At 41.9% G+C, this 14,597-nt stretch overlaps 2 protein-coding genes across 4 annotated transcripts in view; both read right to left on the reverse strand.

Annotated features, from left to right (window-relative positions):
- Window positions 1-13,773, reverse strand: part of LOC125894790 (NLR family CARD domain-containing protein 3-like) — a 33,976-nt gene extending 20,203 nt beyond the window's left edge. Inside the window, exons 1-14 of one of the 3 annotated variants that reach the window (XM_049586409.1) lie at window positions 13,701-13,773; window positions 12,829-12,951; window positions 12,589-12,714; window positions 12,355-12,465; window positions 11,923-12,036; window positions 11,189-11,308; window positions 9,868-9,946; window positions 9,510-9,738; window positions 7,584-9,378; window positions 7,318-7,491; window positions 5,848-6,021; window positions 5,197-5,370; window positions 3,622-3,668; window positions 1,720-3,489 (exon numbers count right to left, since the gene is read on the reverse strand). In XM_049586409.1, coding sequence (XP_049442366.1) covers window positions 2,858-3,489; window positions 3,622-3,668; window positions 5,197-5,370; window positions 5,848-6,021; window positions 7,318-7,491; window positions 7,584-9,378; window positions 9,510-9,738; window positions 9,868-9,946; window positions 11,189-11,308; window positions 11,923-12,036; window positions 12,355-12,465; window positions 12,589-12,714; window positions 12,829-12,917 — 3,864 coding nt within the window. In that variant the 5' untranslated portion in view covers window positions 12,918-12,951; window positions 13,701-13,773 and the 3' untranslated portion in view covers window positions 1,720-2,857. Of the gene's footprint in view, window positions 1-1,719; window positions 3,490-3,621; window positions 3,704-5,196; window positions 5,371-5,847; window positions 6,022-7,317; window positions 7,492-7,583; window positions 9,379-9,509; window positions 9,739-9,867; window positions 9,947-11,188; window positions 11,309-11,922; window positions 12,037-12,354; window positions 12,466-12,588; window positions 12,715-12,828; window positions 12,952-13,700 lie in introns of those variants that run through there. The other 2 variants (XM_049586410.1, XM_049586411.1) reach the window with 2 other exon arrangements.
- The window catches only part of LOC125894791 (protein NLRC3-like), a 38,310-nt gene extending 24,519 nt beyond the window's left edge, over window positions 1-13,791 (reverse strand). The window contains exon 1 of the mRNA XM_049586412.1: window positions 13,701-13,791. The gene's annotated coding sequence lies outside the window, so the exon portion shown is untranslated. The remainder of the gene's footprint in view (window positions 1-13,700) is intronic.
- Window positions 13,792-14,597: the final 806 nt, after the last annotated feature.

Here is a 14,597-nt window from a genome sequence, read left to right on the forward strand (position 1 = left end):
TTTTCTCTTTAACCAAACTGTTGTTGAATACAGGTAGAAGACTAAATGGCCTGTAGTTTGATACCTGTCAGCTGCTCCAGATTTTCTAGAAATTATTTAAATCTTATTTCCATCCATTGGAATAAGTCTCAGATGAGTTATTATTGTATCTCTCACAGTGTTAATATCAGATTGATCTTTATGATTGATGGAAATAACCGAGACACAACTAATAATGTTTACGTTGTAAGTAGTCTTTATTTGCAGAAAGATGAGGCCATACTATGCATTTATTGGTTTTTAGCATAACAACTTAAACGGCATAAAATCAACTAAACAGCCAGTGAACAAAGAATATCTGACAATAATCATTTAAAGTTCAAAACCAGATGCATGTTTGGATGGGAACAGATGATCTAAAGTCCCCATAAATTATGTTGGAAGCCACACATAAATTACATTAAAGCAAAAAATATCAAAGTCAACTGCAATATTATATAAAGTCAAAGATATCATAAATCAGCCATCACTATACACCTTGTACTGTTCCTTCTAGTGATGGCTGATTTAGGAGATCTTTGGCTTTATATAATATTGCAGTTGACTTTGATATTTTTGCTTTAAAGGGCCACTGTGTAAAATGGGTTGAAAACCGTTGAAAACAGTGACATCAGTGGTCAAATTCTAGATTGCAGGGCTCACTCGCTCACCCCTCCCGTCGGGTAAATGACGGTGGCCTTGTAGGGACAAAAAGCCTTGCGCAGACACGAGTTTTTCAGGAGTAGGTCTATCTAGTGACGAGGTGAATGTTTATTTAGAAATCTAAGCCATGTTACGATATTGTAATGAATCCCTCACGAGCAGGAGACCAGAGGAGCATTGGGGAAAAGGCCAGTTTATTTGAGCACTCCAAAAACTCCGGTAACACTCCAGGGTGTAAAAGACTCCGTCCCAAACTCTGACTCTTCTAGTATAACACACACACTTCATACACACATACTCATTTACAGTACCTAGCGGGTACCCCCTCCCCTCTCTGCTCCACCAACCTCCAGCCCTCACACTGACTGACAGCGTAGCCTGTAAACAGAGCTCAGCTGTTTATTTAGCCTAGCAATATCTCCGGACTATAGTAGCTGCAATGGACGACTCTGAATGCGATTTTGAAGAGTTTCTTGTAGCGGACACAGATCCAGAGCCATACCTGTTTGAGCTGGAGCATACAGATGAAGAACTTGGATACTGAGCGGGCGAGAAGAGAGGCTGAATCCTTTGCTCCCATTTGGGTGCACAGAATGGGATTCGGTGCTACCATCGTTGGGGAGATATATCATCAGGAGAAAAAGCGCCACAGAGAGTGCATCACAAGGAGTGAAGTTGCGTCTTCTTTTCCTCGCAGATGACAGTTCGGGTTCATTCTCTCCTGTTGCGTGGTAAGTGTGGTCCATTCACAAACTTTAGAACTAAAAAAACTTTTCACTACTCTCTATCAACGAACTAATAACACTCTGCTGTTTCCTCCTCCTTTTTCCTTCCTTTTGCTGTCTTCGTTGGTTTATTTATACATGCGAAACGCGTTCTCTGGCTGGCTGGATTGTCCGCTCGGTCTGCCGTACATACATGGCGGTACAAGATGGCGATCTCTCTAAAGCAAGGCCCTTGCTATATATATATATATATATATATATATATATATATATATATATATATATATATAAAAGCATAATTATAAAAAAAAACAAACGAATTTTATTTTATAGCGATTATACACTTATATAAACATATGAATGGGTAGAATATTCAGATTTGATAATAAACCATGCCAAATATTACACACTGGCCCTTTAATGTAATTTATGTGTGGCTTCCAACATAATTTATTGTCTATTATTAATTCAAATTGGATTTCAGACACTTTTTCGATTTGTACATCATTTATCATGAGTTTCTTACATGAGTTAGTTGAACGATTCCCAAATATTATAAATTTTGTATTGCTTGAATTTAGTGTTAGTTTATTTGAATCAAACCAACTCTTCAGTTTGTTCAGTTCATTTCCCACTGTATCCAAAAGTTGTTGCAAGTTATCCCCACAGCAGAGTAAACTTGTATCATCCACAAATAAAATTGTTTTTAGTGCTCTGGAAACCTCACATATATTATTAATGTACAAATTAAACAGCAATGGTGCCAACACAGAGCCTTGGGGAACCCCACACTTAACCTTCAGTAGTTGTGATTTAACATGATTAATTTGCACATATTGACTCCTATTCTCTAGGTAACTGGTTAGCCAAGAAAGTGCTTCTCATCTGATTTCATATTTTTTAAGTTTCATTAATAATAAGTATTCTCTCCTATTCAACTGCGCCTCTCCATAGCGGCTACGGAACCAAACCAAATAACCAAAAATACCTGATGAGTAGGAAAAGAGGTCACCTTTTAACATCAGCTAACTGTTACAAAAAACTAACTCAGCTTACATGGTTTGATATAAAGAACGAGTGCAAGGTTCTCTGCCTCTGCTGCCTTGTTTGCTTTACATTTTTGTTCAAACTCACAGTACATCCTCCCCACTCTGTGCTTAGAGAGGCAACAGAGGGAGCATGGCTCTCTGCTGTGATAACAAAAGAAGCAACAAGTGTGCACCTTGACCCTCCACTCACAGTGCATCCAGGACAACTTGGAAGAACAAGCTCTGACTTGTTAAAATGAATTGAACGGCTGTCAAACTCTATTAACAGTACGGAAAAGTGCAGGGGACATATGGGACAGATACAGCCACTGTGGGGGACATGTACCCCACGTCCACTATGCCCATGGACTGAACAATGTGGTCAGCAGTGAAAGTTTCTCTAACAGGAGGAGACTGTCCCTCCTACAGAGAACATAGAGACACTGAGGAACCATATGACCAGGAAATAAAACTAAACCCTGGATACAGAGGTTCAGTGAATGTGGTGTTGAAGGTGTGGAGGTGGATCAGTGTGTCAGAGGATACTCTGTAGAAAGACAGAGTGCCAGCAGGACAGTCCACATACACTGCTACTCTACCAGAGGCAGAGGAGGAGGTGGAAGAGGAGGAGGAGGAGGAGGAAGAGAAGAAGGGGGAGAGAAAGGATGAGAAGAAGGAGAAGAAGAAGGAGAAGAAGGACAAAGAAGAGAAGGTGAGGGGTGTTTCTTTGTCTTTGTGTAAGACAGAGTACCCTGCATCAGAGCATCTCAGCCTCCAGGACAGATCCTTTCCTCCAAATGAAGGGTCGTCTCTGTCTCCTCTCCGTTTGATTCCTCTGTAACTCACTGATATATCAACACTTCCTCTCCACTCCACCTCCCAGTAACAGCGACCAGTCAGACCATCTCTACACAGCAGCTTAGGCCAGTAGTCAAATCTCTCTGGATGATCAAGATACGGCTGCTCCTGTCTCACATGTGTCGCTGTCCTGTTGTTGTCAGACAGTTTGATCTTTCTGTGTACTGTGTTTGTGTCGAGTGTGAGTTCACAGGAGTCTGATGGAGAGAGCAAGACACAACACAGCTGCACTTAATGTATCTATAACATTAAATAAGTGATGTCACACTTTGACGACAGTTTTATGTGTGCTGCTTTGTCCTCATGAATCAAATTCAAAACACACTTACACTTCCTCAGACCTGGTCTCAACCATTGGACTCCACCAGGCTCCACCCTGAAAGTAGGAGGGGGGTCAGAGCAGCACATCCTCTGTTGGCATGGTAACATGGACATTACACATAGACTGTATAAATAATGGATGTAGTCTCTGTGACATCACCCACAAGTTTCTGAAGAGTGTTTTTGAAGCTCTGCCATCACCATCTTGGCAGTACCTGGAACTGCCTAAGTCCTAGCTAATCCAAAAATGGGCAAAGAGATAGAGCATGGGTGGAGCTAAGGTGGGCATGATGAAGCCTGGTTGCTGAAACAAGATTTAAAGTTTTGAATAGCTGGCAGGTGTAGGTGCTAAGGTCAAATACATAGAGATCAGTGGCCGTAATAGTTGACTGGCTGTCAAGGTCCTTTCAATGTTCTGTATCCCCTAATGTTAAATCATAAGGGCTGACATCAGTTACTAACTGAACTCAATTTTAAAATATTTGGCTTCTGTGCCTTTGGCAAGTGCTTCTCTTTATATGATCATTTGTTATTCACATGTACTTATACACTTCTGACGATGAACGAATGACAGATAACATGACTAGACCTATGAGGTATAATGGCAGCTACTGTAGCTATGGACGCTTGTCCTCCAAAAATGGCGGTACCTCCCTAGAACACTTGGCGATTGCCATTCTCTGTTGTGAAATATTTGTGCATGATACTAGGTGCTATATCATATTGTATCACAACTTGTCTTGCTTGAGTTTCTTGAAGACATTTCACCTCTTTTCCAACCCCTGTGTGGGTATGAACCCTCACAGAGTCATTGAGGCCACGTGAGTTCTGAGTTTCAAAGTCTTTAAAGTCACATGTCTGAGAAGGGACACTTCTCCGAGGACAGCAATGTTAACATCTTGGCCAGAAAAGAAAGATGGTTTGAAAGGCATAAAAGAAGCCATCTACATCAAACTGGAACGACCATCATTAAACAGAGGGGGTGGCTTACGACACCACTTATCACCCACCTACAATGCAGTCTTGTGATCCCTTCCCAGATGACTTAACACCCATTCACACCTGGACCCATCTAACCCTAATGACACACATGATGGCCAGGTGGGTCAACGACTCACACTGTTACCTTCACGACTCTGAAACCAAGAGCTCACATGGGACCTCAACGGCTCTGTAAGGGTTCACACCCACACAGAGTTTAAAGCCTGTGACTCAGCACCAGTCCATCGCAACTGAAGAAGCTTCTTGGATGAGAGGTCAAACGTCTCCAAGAAACTCAAGCAAGTCCAGTTGCCTACAATATAGCTCTTTGGATATCCATGACCTGGATGACTGAGAATCTTCACCAATTTGTGAGTGATAATTACTGCTGATGACCCGCTCGAGTCTGTAGTCTTTGTGCTATAACATTTTGTGTCATAAGGCAACACGGTTTAATGAGTCAACTTTTATCAGCTGTGGTTGTTTTGAAGTCATATTAGTGTTTCAGGGTCATATGAACCAGACTGACAGTGTTACAGAGAATAAGCTTCTACCTCCTTTATCGGACTAATTGTTTTTGGCTGCAGCAGACCTCTCCATACCTGAGAGTTTCCAGTCTCCAGCATGGATTTATCAGTCCAGCAGACAACAGCCTAAGTCCTGAGTTTCCTGGATGATTGTAGCTCAGGTCCAGCTCTCTCAGATGGGAGGGGTTGGACTTTAAAGCTGAGGCCAGAGAGGCACAGCCTTCCTTTGAGATCTGACAGCCTGACATCCTGCAAATACACAAAACAACACACGTCACATAATCTGAGGGTACTGCCAGAGCTAGAAGTAAGTATGTCCATCACTGATGTCAACAGTATGTTTCTGTAATCTTTAAACGTGATACTTCTGGTCTCTACTTAACGATTCAAATGGCCAGTCACTGTAAGATTTGTATTGTAAATCAAATGTAGCTTCCTGTAGCCTTAGTCGTTATGGTTTAGTGACTGTCTGCTCTCGATTTCATAAGAAGAGTTATAAACAGAGTAACTGAAAGAAGAAACAGCCTCAAAGTTGACAAGACAAAGAACTGCCTCTTCTTACAGACTCTTGCTACAAGCTGTGTTCAAGAGCTTTTCTAATTTAGTTCTTGACTCTCGTTTTTTTATCTTAAAATTTCTCCTTGGTGTTATTTTAGCTTCCAACAGCAAAGGCAGAACCTAACTATTATAAAATATTATCAGTTGAACAGGTTAATAAATCCTGACCTGAGGGTTTCCAGTGCACATTGTGGACTCTCCAGTCCACCAGACAGAAGTTTCATTCCTGAGTCCTGCAGGTTGTTGTTACTCAGGTCCAGCTCTCTCAAGTTGGGGGACTGGGAGTTGAGAACTGGGGACAGAGCTTCACAGCTTCTCTCTGAGAGGTTACAGCTACTCAGTCTGAGGAGACAATAATGAACAATGAAAAAAGAATTTGTGTTAAAATTTTGTAGACTTAACTAACTGTATCCATGCAGAGGGTCACAGTATAATTTTATTGAGATAACTAAAGGTGTTCCCCAATTCCCATTCTGGGAAACATTTTGTTATGTCTTTATAAACAATTTGGGTAAATACATTCAAGCAAAAATACACCTATATGCTGATGACACTGTCATTTATATACACGCTTATATTCAGGCAGTGGAGGAGCTTTAGATGGTAACTCTGCTGAGTTTAAATTGGTTTTAATTGCTCAGAAAATGAGGTGCATGGTTTTTTTGCTTAGAGTTGCTTGATGATTTTAGCATTGTCATGTCCTGATGGTAAGTTAACTTAAAAGCATGCCCTCGTACAAGTACTTGGGTATTTGAATTGATTACGAGCCTTGATTTAATCATAATGATAATAATAATAATAATAATAATAATAACTTTTTTATATCGAATCTTTTAAAACAGTGTTACAAAGTGCTTCACAAATTATACAATATAATTCATCACACAGTGACAAACAATGGCAACAATGGCAAACCATATAGAACAAAGTTACAGGAAAGCAAGTCTATAAACATTTGTTTTTAGTAGTGATTTAAAATAAATTTGTTTTAGTGCAGGAGGTGTGCTCTTCTTCAGTGGATTTCAGATACTGTCCCTACAGTTTCATATTGCATCCAGAGCACTATAGAACTTATACCTTTAGAAGCTATAAGCTTTTGGCTCAAGAACCAGCCATTCAAGTCTTTTTTCACATTTGAGACCCTTTTCTGGACTATTGGAAACGATGGGGCCCGGGCCTTAGGAGTGGACTGTATGGACTGAGGTCTCGAAATACATCTCTGTGTGGGTTTATGTGCTCAAGATGCCACTATCTCTTCAACATACTGACTACCCCTGAGAACTGTGATGCTGTGAACCTTTACTTTTTTTTGTTTGTTAGTTTTGCTTTGTCTGTTTTGATTTTACTTTATCTGTCTGTTTGTTGTCTTGTTTTTAGTTGTTGTTTGGTTTGGTCATATTGTTTGATTGATTCTTTGACACTCTCTCTCTCTCTCTCTCTCTCTCTATATATATATATATACACACACGTCTCCTTTAGTTGTAAGTCTCAATATCAAGATAGAAAAACTCAAAGGCTTTCTACCCTGTTGAATTTAAAACACAGATTTAGAAATGATGACATAAGCAGTTTTTAAACTACATGAAATGTATGCTTTGAAATCACATCGAAAATTAGTTTAGATTAATTTGATCTTACCTCAGAGTTTTCAGTGTACAGTGTGGACTTTTTAGGCCACCACACAGCAGCTTTACTCCTGAATCCTGCAGGTTGTTGTCACTCAAGTCTAGCTCTCTCAGACTAGAGGACTGAGAGCAGAGAATTGAGGACAGAGCTTCACAGCCTCTCTTTGAAAGATGACAGCCACTCAGTCTGAAGAGACAATGAAGAAGACAAAACAAATGTAAGCTGAAAAGATAGCCAAGTTTTCCATCTATGGCAAATCCAGCTTCCTCTGTACTCACAGTGCTTTGTTGGAGGCTTTGACCACAGGCAGCAGCCTCAGAAGAGCGTCCTCTGAAGCAGAGTATTTCTTCAGGTCAAACACATCCAGATCTTCCTCTGATGACAGTAAGATGAAGACCAGAGCTGACCATTGAGCAGGAGAGAGATCATCTGTGGAAAGACTTCCTGATCTCAGGTACTGTTGGATCTGCTTCACCAGAGAACAATCATTCAATTCTTTCAGACAGTGGAACAGATTGATGCATTTCTCTGGAGACAGACCCTTGTCAATCTTCTTCTTGATGTACTGGACTGTTTCCTGATTGGTCTGAGAGCTACTTCCTGTCCGTGTCAGCAGGCCTTTTAGGGGAGTCTGATTGTTTTTCAGTGAAAGACCCAGGAGGAAGCGAAGGAACAAGTCCAGGTGTCCATTTGGACTCTGTAAGGACTTGTCCACAGCACTCTGGTAGAAACCTATTGGTGTGGCTCTTGGCACAGGCCGCCAGAAGGTTGATTGTTCTTCTGCCATCAGATTGACTCCAGAGTTGATGAAGGTCAGATAGACATGAAGAGCAGCCAGAAACTCCTGAACACTCAAATGGACAAAGCAGAACACCTTGTCCTGGTACAGTCCTCTCTCCTCTTTAAAGATCTGTGTGAACACTCCTGAGTACACTGAGGCTGCTCTGATATCGATGCCACACTCTGTCAGGTCTGACTCGTAGAAGATCAGGTTGCCTTTCTGCAGCTGCTCAAAAGCCAGTTTTCCCAGAGACTCAATCATCTTCCTGCTGTCTGGACTCCAGTGTGGATCTGTCTCAGATCCTCCATCAAACTTGATGTTCATAACATTGGACTGAACCACCAAGTAGTAGATGTACATCTCAGTCAGGGTCTTGGGCAGCTCTCCTTCCTCTCTGGTCTTCATCACATCCTCCAGAACTGTAGCAGTGATCCAGCAGAAGACTGGGATGTGGCACATGATGCGGAGGCTTCTGGATGTCTTGATGTGGGAGATGATTCTGCTGGCCTGCTCCTCATCTCTGAATCTCTTCCTGAAGTACTCCTCCTTCTGTGGGTCAGTGAACCCTCTGACCTCTGTCACCATGTCAACACACTCAGAAGGGATCTGATTGGCTGCTGCAGGTCGTGTGGTTATCCAGAGGCGAGCAGAGGGAAGCAGTTTCCCCCTGATGAGGTTTGTCAGCAGCACATCCACTGAGGTGGACTCTGTAACATCAGTCAGGATCTCATTGTTGTGGAAGTCCAGAGGAAGTCGACACTCATCCAGACCGTCAAGGATGAACACAACCTGGAACTCTTCAAACCTGCAGATTCCTGCTTCTTTGGTTTCAGTGAAGAAGAGATGGACAAGCTCCACCAAGCTGTACTTTTTCTCTTTCAGCACATTCAGCTCTCTGAAGGTGAATGGAAATGTCAACTGTATGTCCTGGTTGGCTTTGTCTTCAGCCCAGTCCAGAGTGAACTTCTGTGTTAAGACTGTTTTCCCAATGCCAGCCACTCCCTTTGTCATCACTGTTCTGATTGGTTCATCTCTTCCAGATGATGCTTTAAAGATATCTTGTTGTCTGATTGTTGTTTCTGGTTTGTGTGGTTTCCTGGATGCTGTTTCAATATGTCTGACCTCATGTTCATCATTGACCTCTGCAGTCCCTCCCTCTGTGATGTAGAGCTCTGTGAAGATCTGATTCAGTGGAGTTGGGTTTCCTGCTTTAGCGATCCCCTCAAACACACACCGGAACTTCTTCTTCAGGTTAGATTTGAGTTTACGTTGACAAACTCCAGGGCGACTTTCTGAATAAAAACACAACAAACAAGATAATGAAGAAATTATTGTGTAAAAATGTCAGCAAATTTAAACATATGTCTCATCATTGATAGTCTCAGTCATCCAACCTCTAAACTATTTAGAGAACTCCTCTTACTGCTCTGCAGACAGTCAGCCAGTTTCTCCTGTTTCATTCTTCTGAGGAAGTGCAGTGTGATCTTCAGAAATGCCTCTCTGCTGCTCCTCCTCTGCTCTTCATCCTCGCCGTCCAATCCTTCCTCATCCTTCCTCTCACTCTCTAAGCATTTTGAGTAATCTGAACTCACAATCTTCTGGAATTTTTTCATCTCATCCTTCACAAAAGCGACAATGTTCTCCTCCAGCGCCTGGAACATGAATGACACAATCAAACATCAGATGCTGGACAGAGTGACAATCCACTGGTCTAAAAAGTACAGCATGGAGATGACTATGAACAGAATAGACGTAAATGTAGCTGATGCACGTGCACAGACCATGAATATGGAGTCCAGGTGTGTCTGATGCCATTGGGCAGACCAACCACTGGGAACCTTTGAGCTCTCCTCGTACACTCTGTGGAGGAATCACAAAGAATTACACAATATGTGTGTCCACACAAAGACAAACAAGATTTTCAACTGGCTTTGTGTCATTGCCGTATGGGTAGCTCATCCCCAATTATTTGCTGGCATAGGTCTGGCAGATGGCAACACTGAGGGGTGTTGTTCATTTGTATGTGCTGCCCAGGTTGTAATGATACAGAGCTGGTTGAGGATTGGCAGAGTTTCCAGAATGAACAACTGAATGAATTATCTTTATTACATCTCTAAGATGCATTATCAACGCACACTAAAACAGGTAAATAACAAATATGTCTTATGAAGACAATGTGAGCTATGCTTTAGCCTCACACTGTGATTTGACCATTTAAAATGTCCTAAAAAGCGTTTATATTTTTTGCCATTGACCATTAATGTAAACAAATATCAGATTATTTTAAATGAAATATGACGTAATCGAATTTCCTGTTGTAAAATACTGTATAGCATGATCAGATATATATGTTTTTTTTTTCACATCATGCATTTTTTCGGTGAACAGCATCTAACATCTAACATTTTTTTCTAGCTTAACCCAGCTCTTACTGTCAGTTCAGTCAGGACCACTTTAGTAAAAAACAAACATTTATCTCTATTTGTAGTGTCATATTTGGGGGTATGGCTCTGTTCTGGGGCCTCTCTGCCTTTCTTCAGGCCTATGCAGAAAGCCTAAAGTGGAGAAGGGATACCTCTTTGCCCTTCCACATGCCTACGTGGAAAGCCTAAGACAAAGAGAGCACACATCCCTGCCCTTCCACATGCCTACGTGGAAAGCCTAAGACAAAGAGAGCACACATCCCTGCCCTTCCACATGCCTACGTGGAAAGCATTTAGGCAGAGAGAGCACACCTCTCTGCCCTTCCATGTGCTTACATGGAAAGCCTAAGGCAGGGAGAGCAGCATGCAAAGACCCCCCAGGAACAGAACAGAGCAGCATCACTGACAAACAGAAATGACTTTGCTAAGTCAAACACAACATGAAAAGGAGGAGCTGGGGTGGAGGCGGGTTGTAGAGGAAGCTGCAACAGTAGGCTGGCCAGAGCAGTTTAAATAGGATGCCCTGAACTGTTTGGTTGCACAGAAAGGAATCATGTGATGTATCAGCTGCTCCATCAGATGATTGGGCTGCTTGAGATCAGCTGATGTAGCTGGGATGTGAGCTGAGCTCAACATCGTGTCCTGCCTTAACTAACGCTATGCTTAGTTCACAGCTTACATCTGATCAGCAGATGGTGGATGAACTTTAAAGTCAATTGAACGTTGGTTCGACTCGTCGCTCTTCCAGGACACACAGCTGGGTCCAGATCCAGGATAGTGTGGTCTCTGCTGCTGGACCCTGAAAAAAAAGATAATTTTGTGGTTGATGTAGCCTTTCAAGAGAAACTTTGCCAATTTTCAACCAGCTTTGTGTCACTGCAGTGTGGGTAGTGTGTGTGGATGGACAGTGTTTGGCTTCCCTCTGTGTTGCCAGTGCCCAGAGCCCCCTGCTTATCTGTTGTTGAAGGTCCTTTTGCTGGTGGATGAGCGGGGAGCTCTGGGTGCTGGCAGCATGGAGGGAAGTTGACTGTTGTTCATTTGCATGTGCTGCCCATGTTGTAATGATACAGAGCTGGTTGAGGATTGGACGACTGAGTAAATTATCTTTATTTACATCGTGCTTTTTACAGCAGAGCCATTTCTAAAATGCATTATAAACACACTCTAAATAGGCAATGCTGTCAAAGTAACACGCCTATGTCTCAGCAGACAGAGTGGGCTATGTTTTAGCCTCACACTGTAATTTTACAGTCAGATTATTAAAAATTAAATATGACATAATGGAATTTCCTGTTGTTAAGTACTGTACATAATCAAGTATATATGTTTTCCCACATCTAACATTTTATCCATGAACAGCATCTAACATCATCTTCAAGCATAACCCAGCTCTTACTGTCAGTTACAGCTTACATCTGATCAGCAGATGGTGGATGAACTTTAAAGTCAATTAAACGTTGATTCGACCCGTCGCTCTTCCAGGACACACAGCTGGGTTTTGAACAACCTGGTTTCTGCTGCTGGACTCTGAAACAAAATAATCATTTTGTGGTTGATGTCTCCTTTAAAGAGAAATTTTGCTGATTTTCTACCGGCTTTGTGTCATTGTAGTGTGGGTAGTGTGTGTGGATGGACAGTGTTTGGCTTCCCTCTGTGTTGCCAGCGCCCAGAGCCCCCTGCTTATCTGCTGACGGAGGCCCGTTGGGTGGCGCCTTTTGCTGGCGGATGAGCAGGGAGGCTTGGGCGCTGGCAGCATGGAAGGAGGTTGAGCATGGTCATGCATACATCATACATTTTATCTGTGAACAGCATCTAACCCAGCTCTTACTGTCAGTTACAGCTTACATCTGATCAGCAGATGGTGGATGAACTTTAAAGTCAATTAAACGTTGATTCGACCCGTCGCTCTTCCAGGACACACAGCTGGGTTTTGAATTAGTTTTTTGCTGCTGGACTCTGAAACAAAATCAGTACAGATAATGCACATGTTGGAGTAAAACCTATTAAAAATCTGATCTTTTAATACAGACAACAACTAAGTTTCATCTCAAATGCTTTGTGTGAGTTTTAAATTCTTACTTTACATCAGCAGATTGTCTAAAAAAAAGAGGAAGCTCCATTGACTGGTCACTCCTCCCAGACACACAGCTGGGTCCAGGTTCTGATTTAGATCCAGTAGAGTCTGGGCTGTGCCTCTGCTCTAGGCTTCAACACAACACACACACAGAACTTTCAGTGTGAGTAATGATGGTGGAGTAATCCGAGCGCTGAGCTCTGACATGAAGAAGAGCCATGGACAGTTAGAGATCCTCATCTCACCTCTGAGCTTCAGTCCGGCTGTCATGGTCCCCACGCAGAGTGGTTTTAGAGGGGCGGACTCCCTCCCCTGGTTCCTCACACTGATCCATAGCAGAGTCCACACCTTCACACAAACACAACAACCTGTGGGGAGAGATCACACATTATTTATTATTATTCCTGTCAGTCACATGACAAACACAGAATTCTGATTAAAGTAAACATTTCAAGCTTTGAGGGGCTATTGTCAAAGCCACTGATGCTGACAGTGTGTTCCAGTACCCATACTACCATACTATATAGTAGATCAGAGGGAGATTGAGTATGTCCCAATACATAATATTCTAATGCAAATCAAATTAGTAGGAAAGTGTCCGCACACTGAGTTTAAGCTCCCGCTTTTATTTGGCTCAAAGCTGCAAGTTTTTGACCCTATTGGGTCTTCATCAGGCAAGTGAGTGACAGCAGTTAATTAATCTAGATTCAAAATCCAGGTTTCTGGAGGTGAAACAAATATAACTTTACCTTCTTTTAAACCCCATTAGGAACATGCCAGAAGGGGTGATTTTACATTTACAGTGTATTACAGTTAAGTATTATTTATCAACTTCCAACAAATGGAGCTGTGCTACACGATCTCAGCGTCACAGTCCAGACATAAAACACAAAACAGTAAAATGATATGTAACTGTGCTTATAAAAAAAACCCACTATGGTCAGTATGTTACATCTGGAAACTCTCGTACGACAACAACCAAACAGGCGGCCATCTTGTTTCACAGCTGACATTTGTATTTGAAAGTATCTTTAAACAAACATTCGCCATCAATTTAACTGTTTCTCCAAACACAATGATACATAACCTCATTTCAAGTGATCACAGCTCCACTTACCAAACTTTCAGCCATGAACTTCATCAGTGTGCAGCTCTCCTCTGTCCTCAGCAGCTCTGTGTAGAAAAGAAACGTTGTGCTTCACTTCAACTTAAACATCAAGCAGATGAAGTGAAACAACATCGCTTCTTATCCTTCATCAGAGTGTGTGTGTGTGGGTGTGTCTTTAAGGAACAATGAAAGTATGCAGTCTGACTGGTTGGACAGAGTCTGTATTGCATTCACAGGATCAAATGTTTGTATGAACAGAATTGATCATCTTTGTTCATCAAACCCAGTCACCAGAAGAAATGTTGGCATTGTGTGTTTCTTCAAACACACGGATACATTCTGTTTGGACGGGGCAACTTACACACTCGTCATTCTAATTTCGTGTTCACACTAAATCCAATGTGAATTTTTGCATCACGTTACTCGTGCGAGTTTGAATGGTGGAATATTTAAATTGCTGAATCAATGAATGAACTTCCGCCGGTGTGTCCTCTGTGTCATATGTCCACGGAGGATCTCAATGCTGATTGGCTATCACGGTGTGAATGGGTTGCTGAAGTTCCAATTTTTCAACTCTCGCAAATAAGCATGTGACACAATATCTCGTTTGTCTCTGCTTTGTAGGTTTTTCCTTTTTTTTCTAATGTTTGAAATCAATCAATCAAATCAAATGTGTTTAGTGTCATCACGTCAAGTGTGCGAGGACGCATGACTGCAAAACTGCCTACAGACAGGCCTCAACTCTGTTTCACTTGCTGTGGAAACTGTGGCAACTATGTTACTGAGGGGATTGACCAGCTGGGAAAACAAGGATTAATACACTTCAATTCAGGTTTTAACCAAAATGTTCCTTAATTTAACCACCAAAAACTAATCAGTTAATCGTTGAGTCCATTTGTGCCACAT

Source organism: Epinephelus fuscoguttatus, linkage group LG9 (assembly GCF_011397635.1).
Source record: "Epinephelus fuscoguttatus linkage group LG9, E.fuscoguttatus.final_Chr_v1".
Taxonomy (NCBI): Eukaryota; Metazoa; Chordata; class Actinopteri; order Perciformes; family Serranidae; genus Epinephelus; species Epinephelus fuscoguttatus.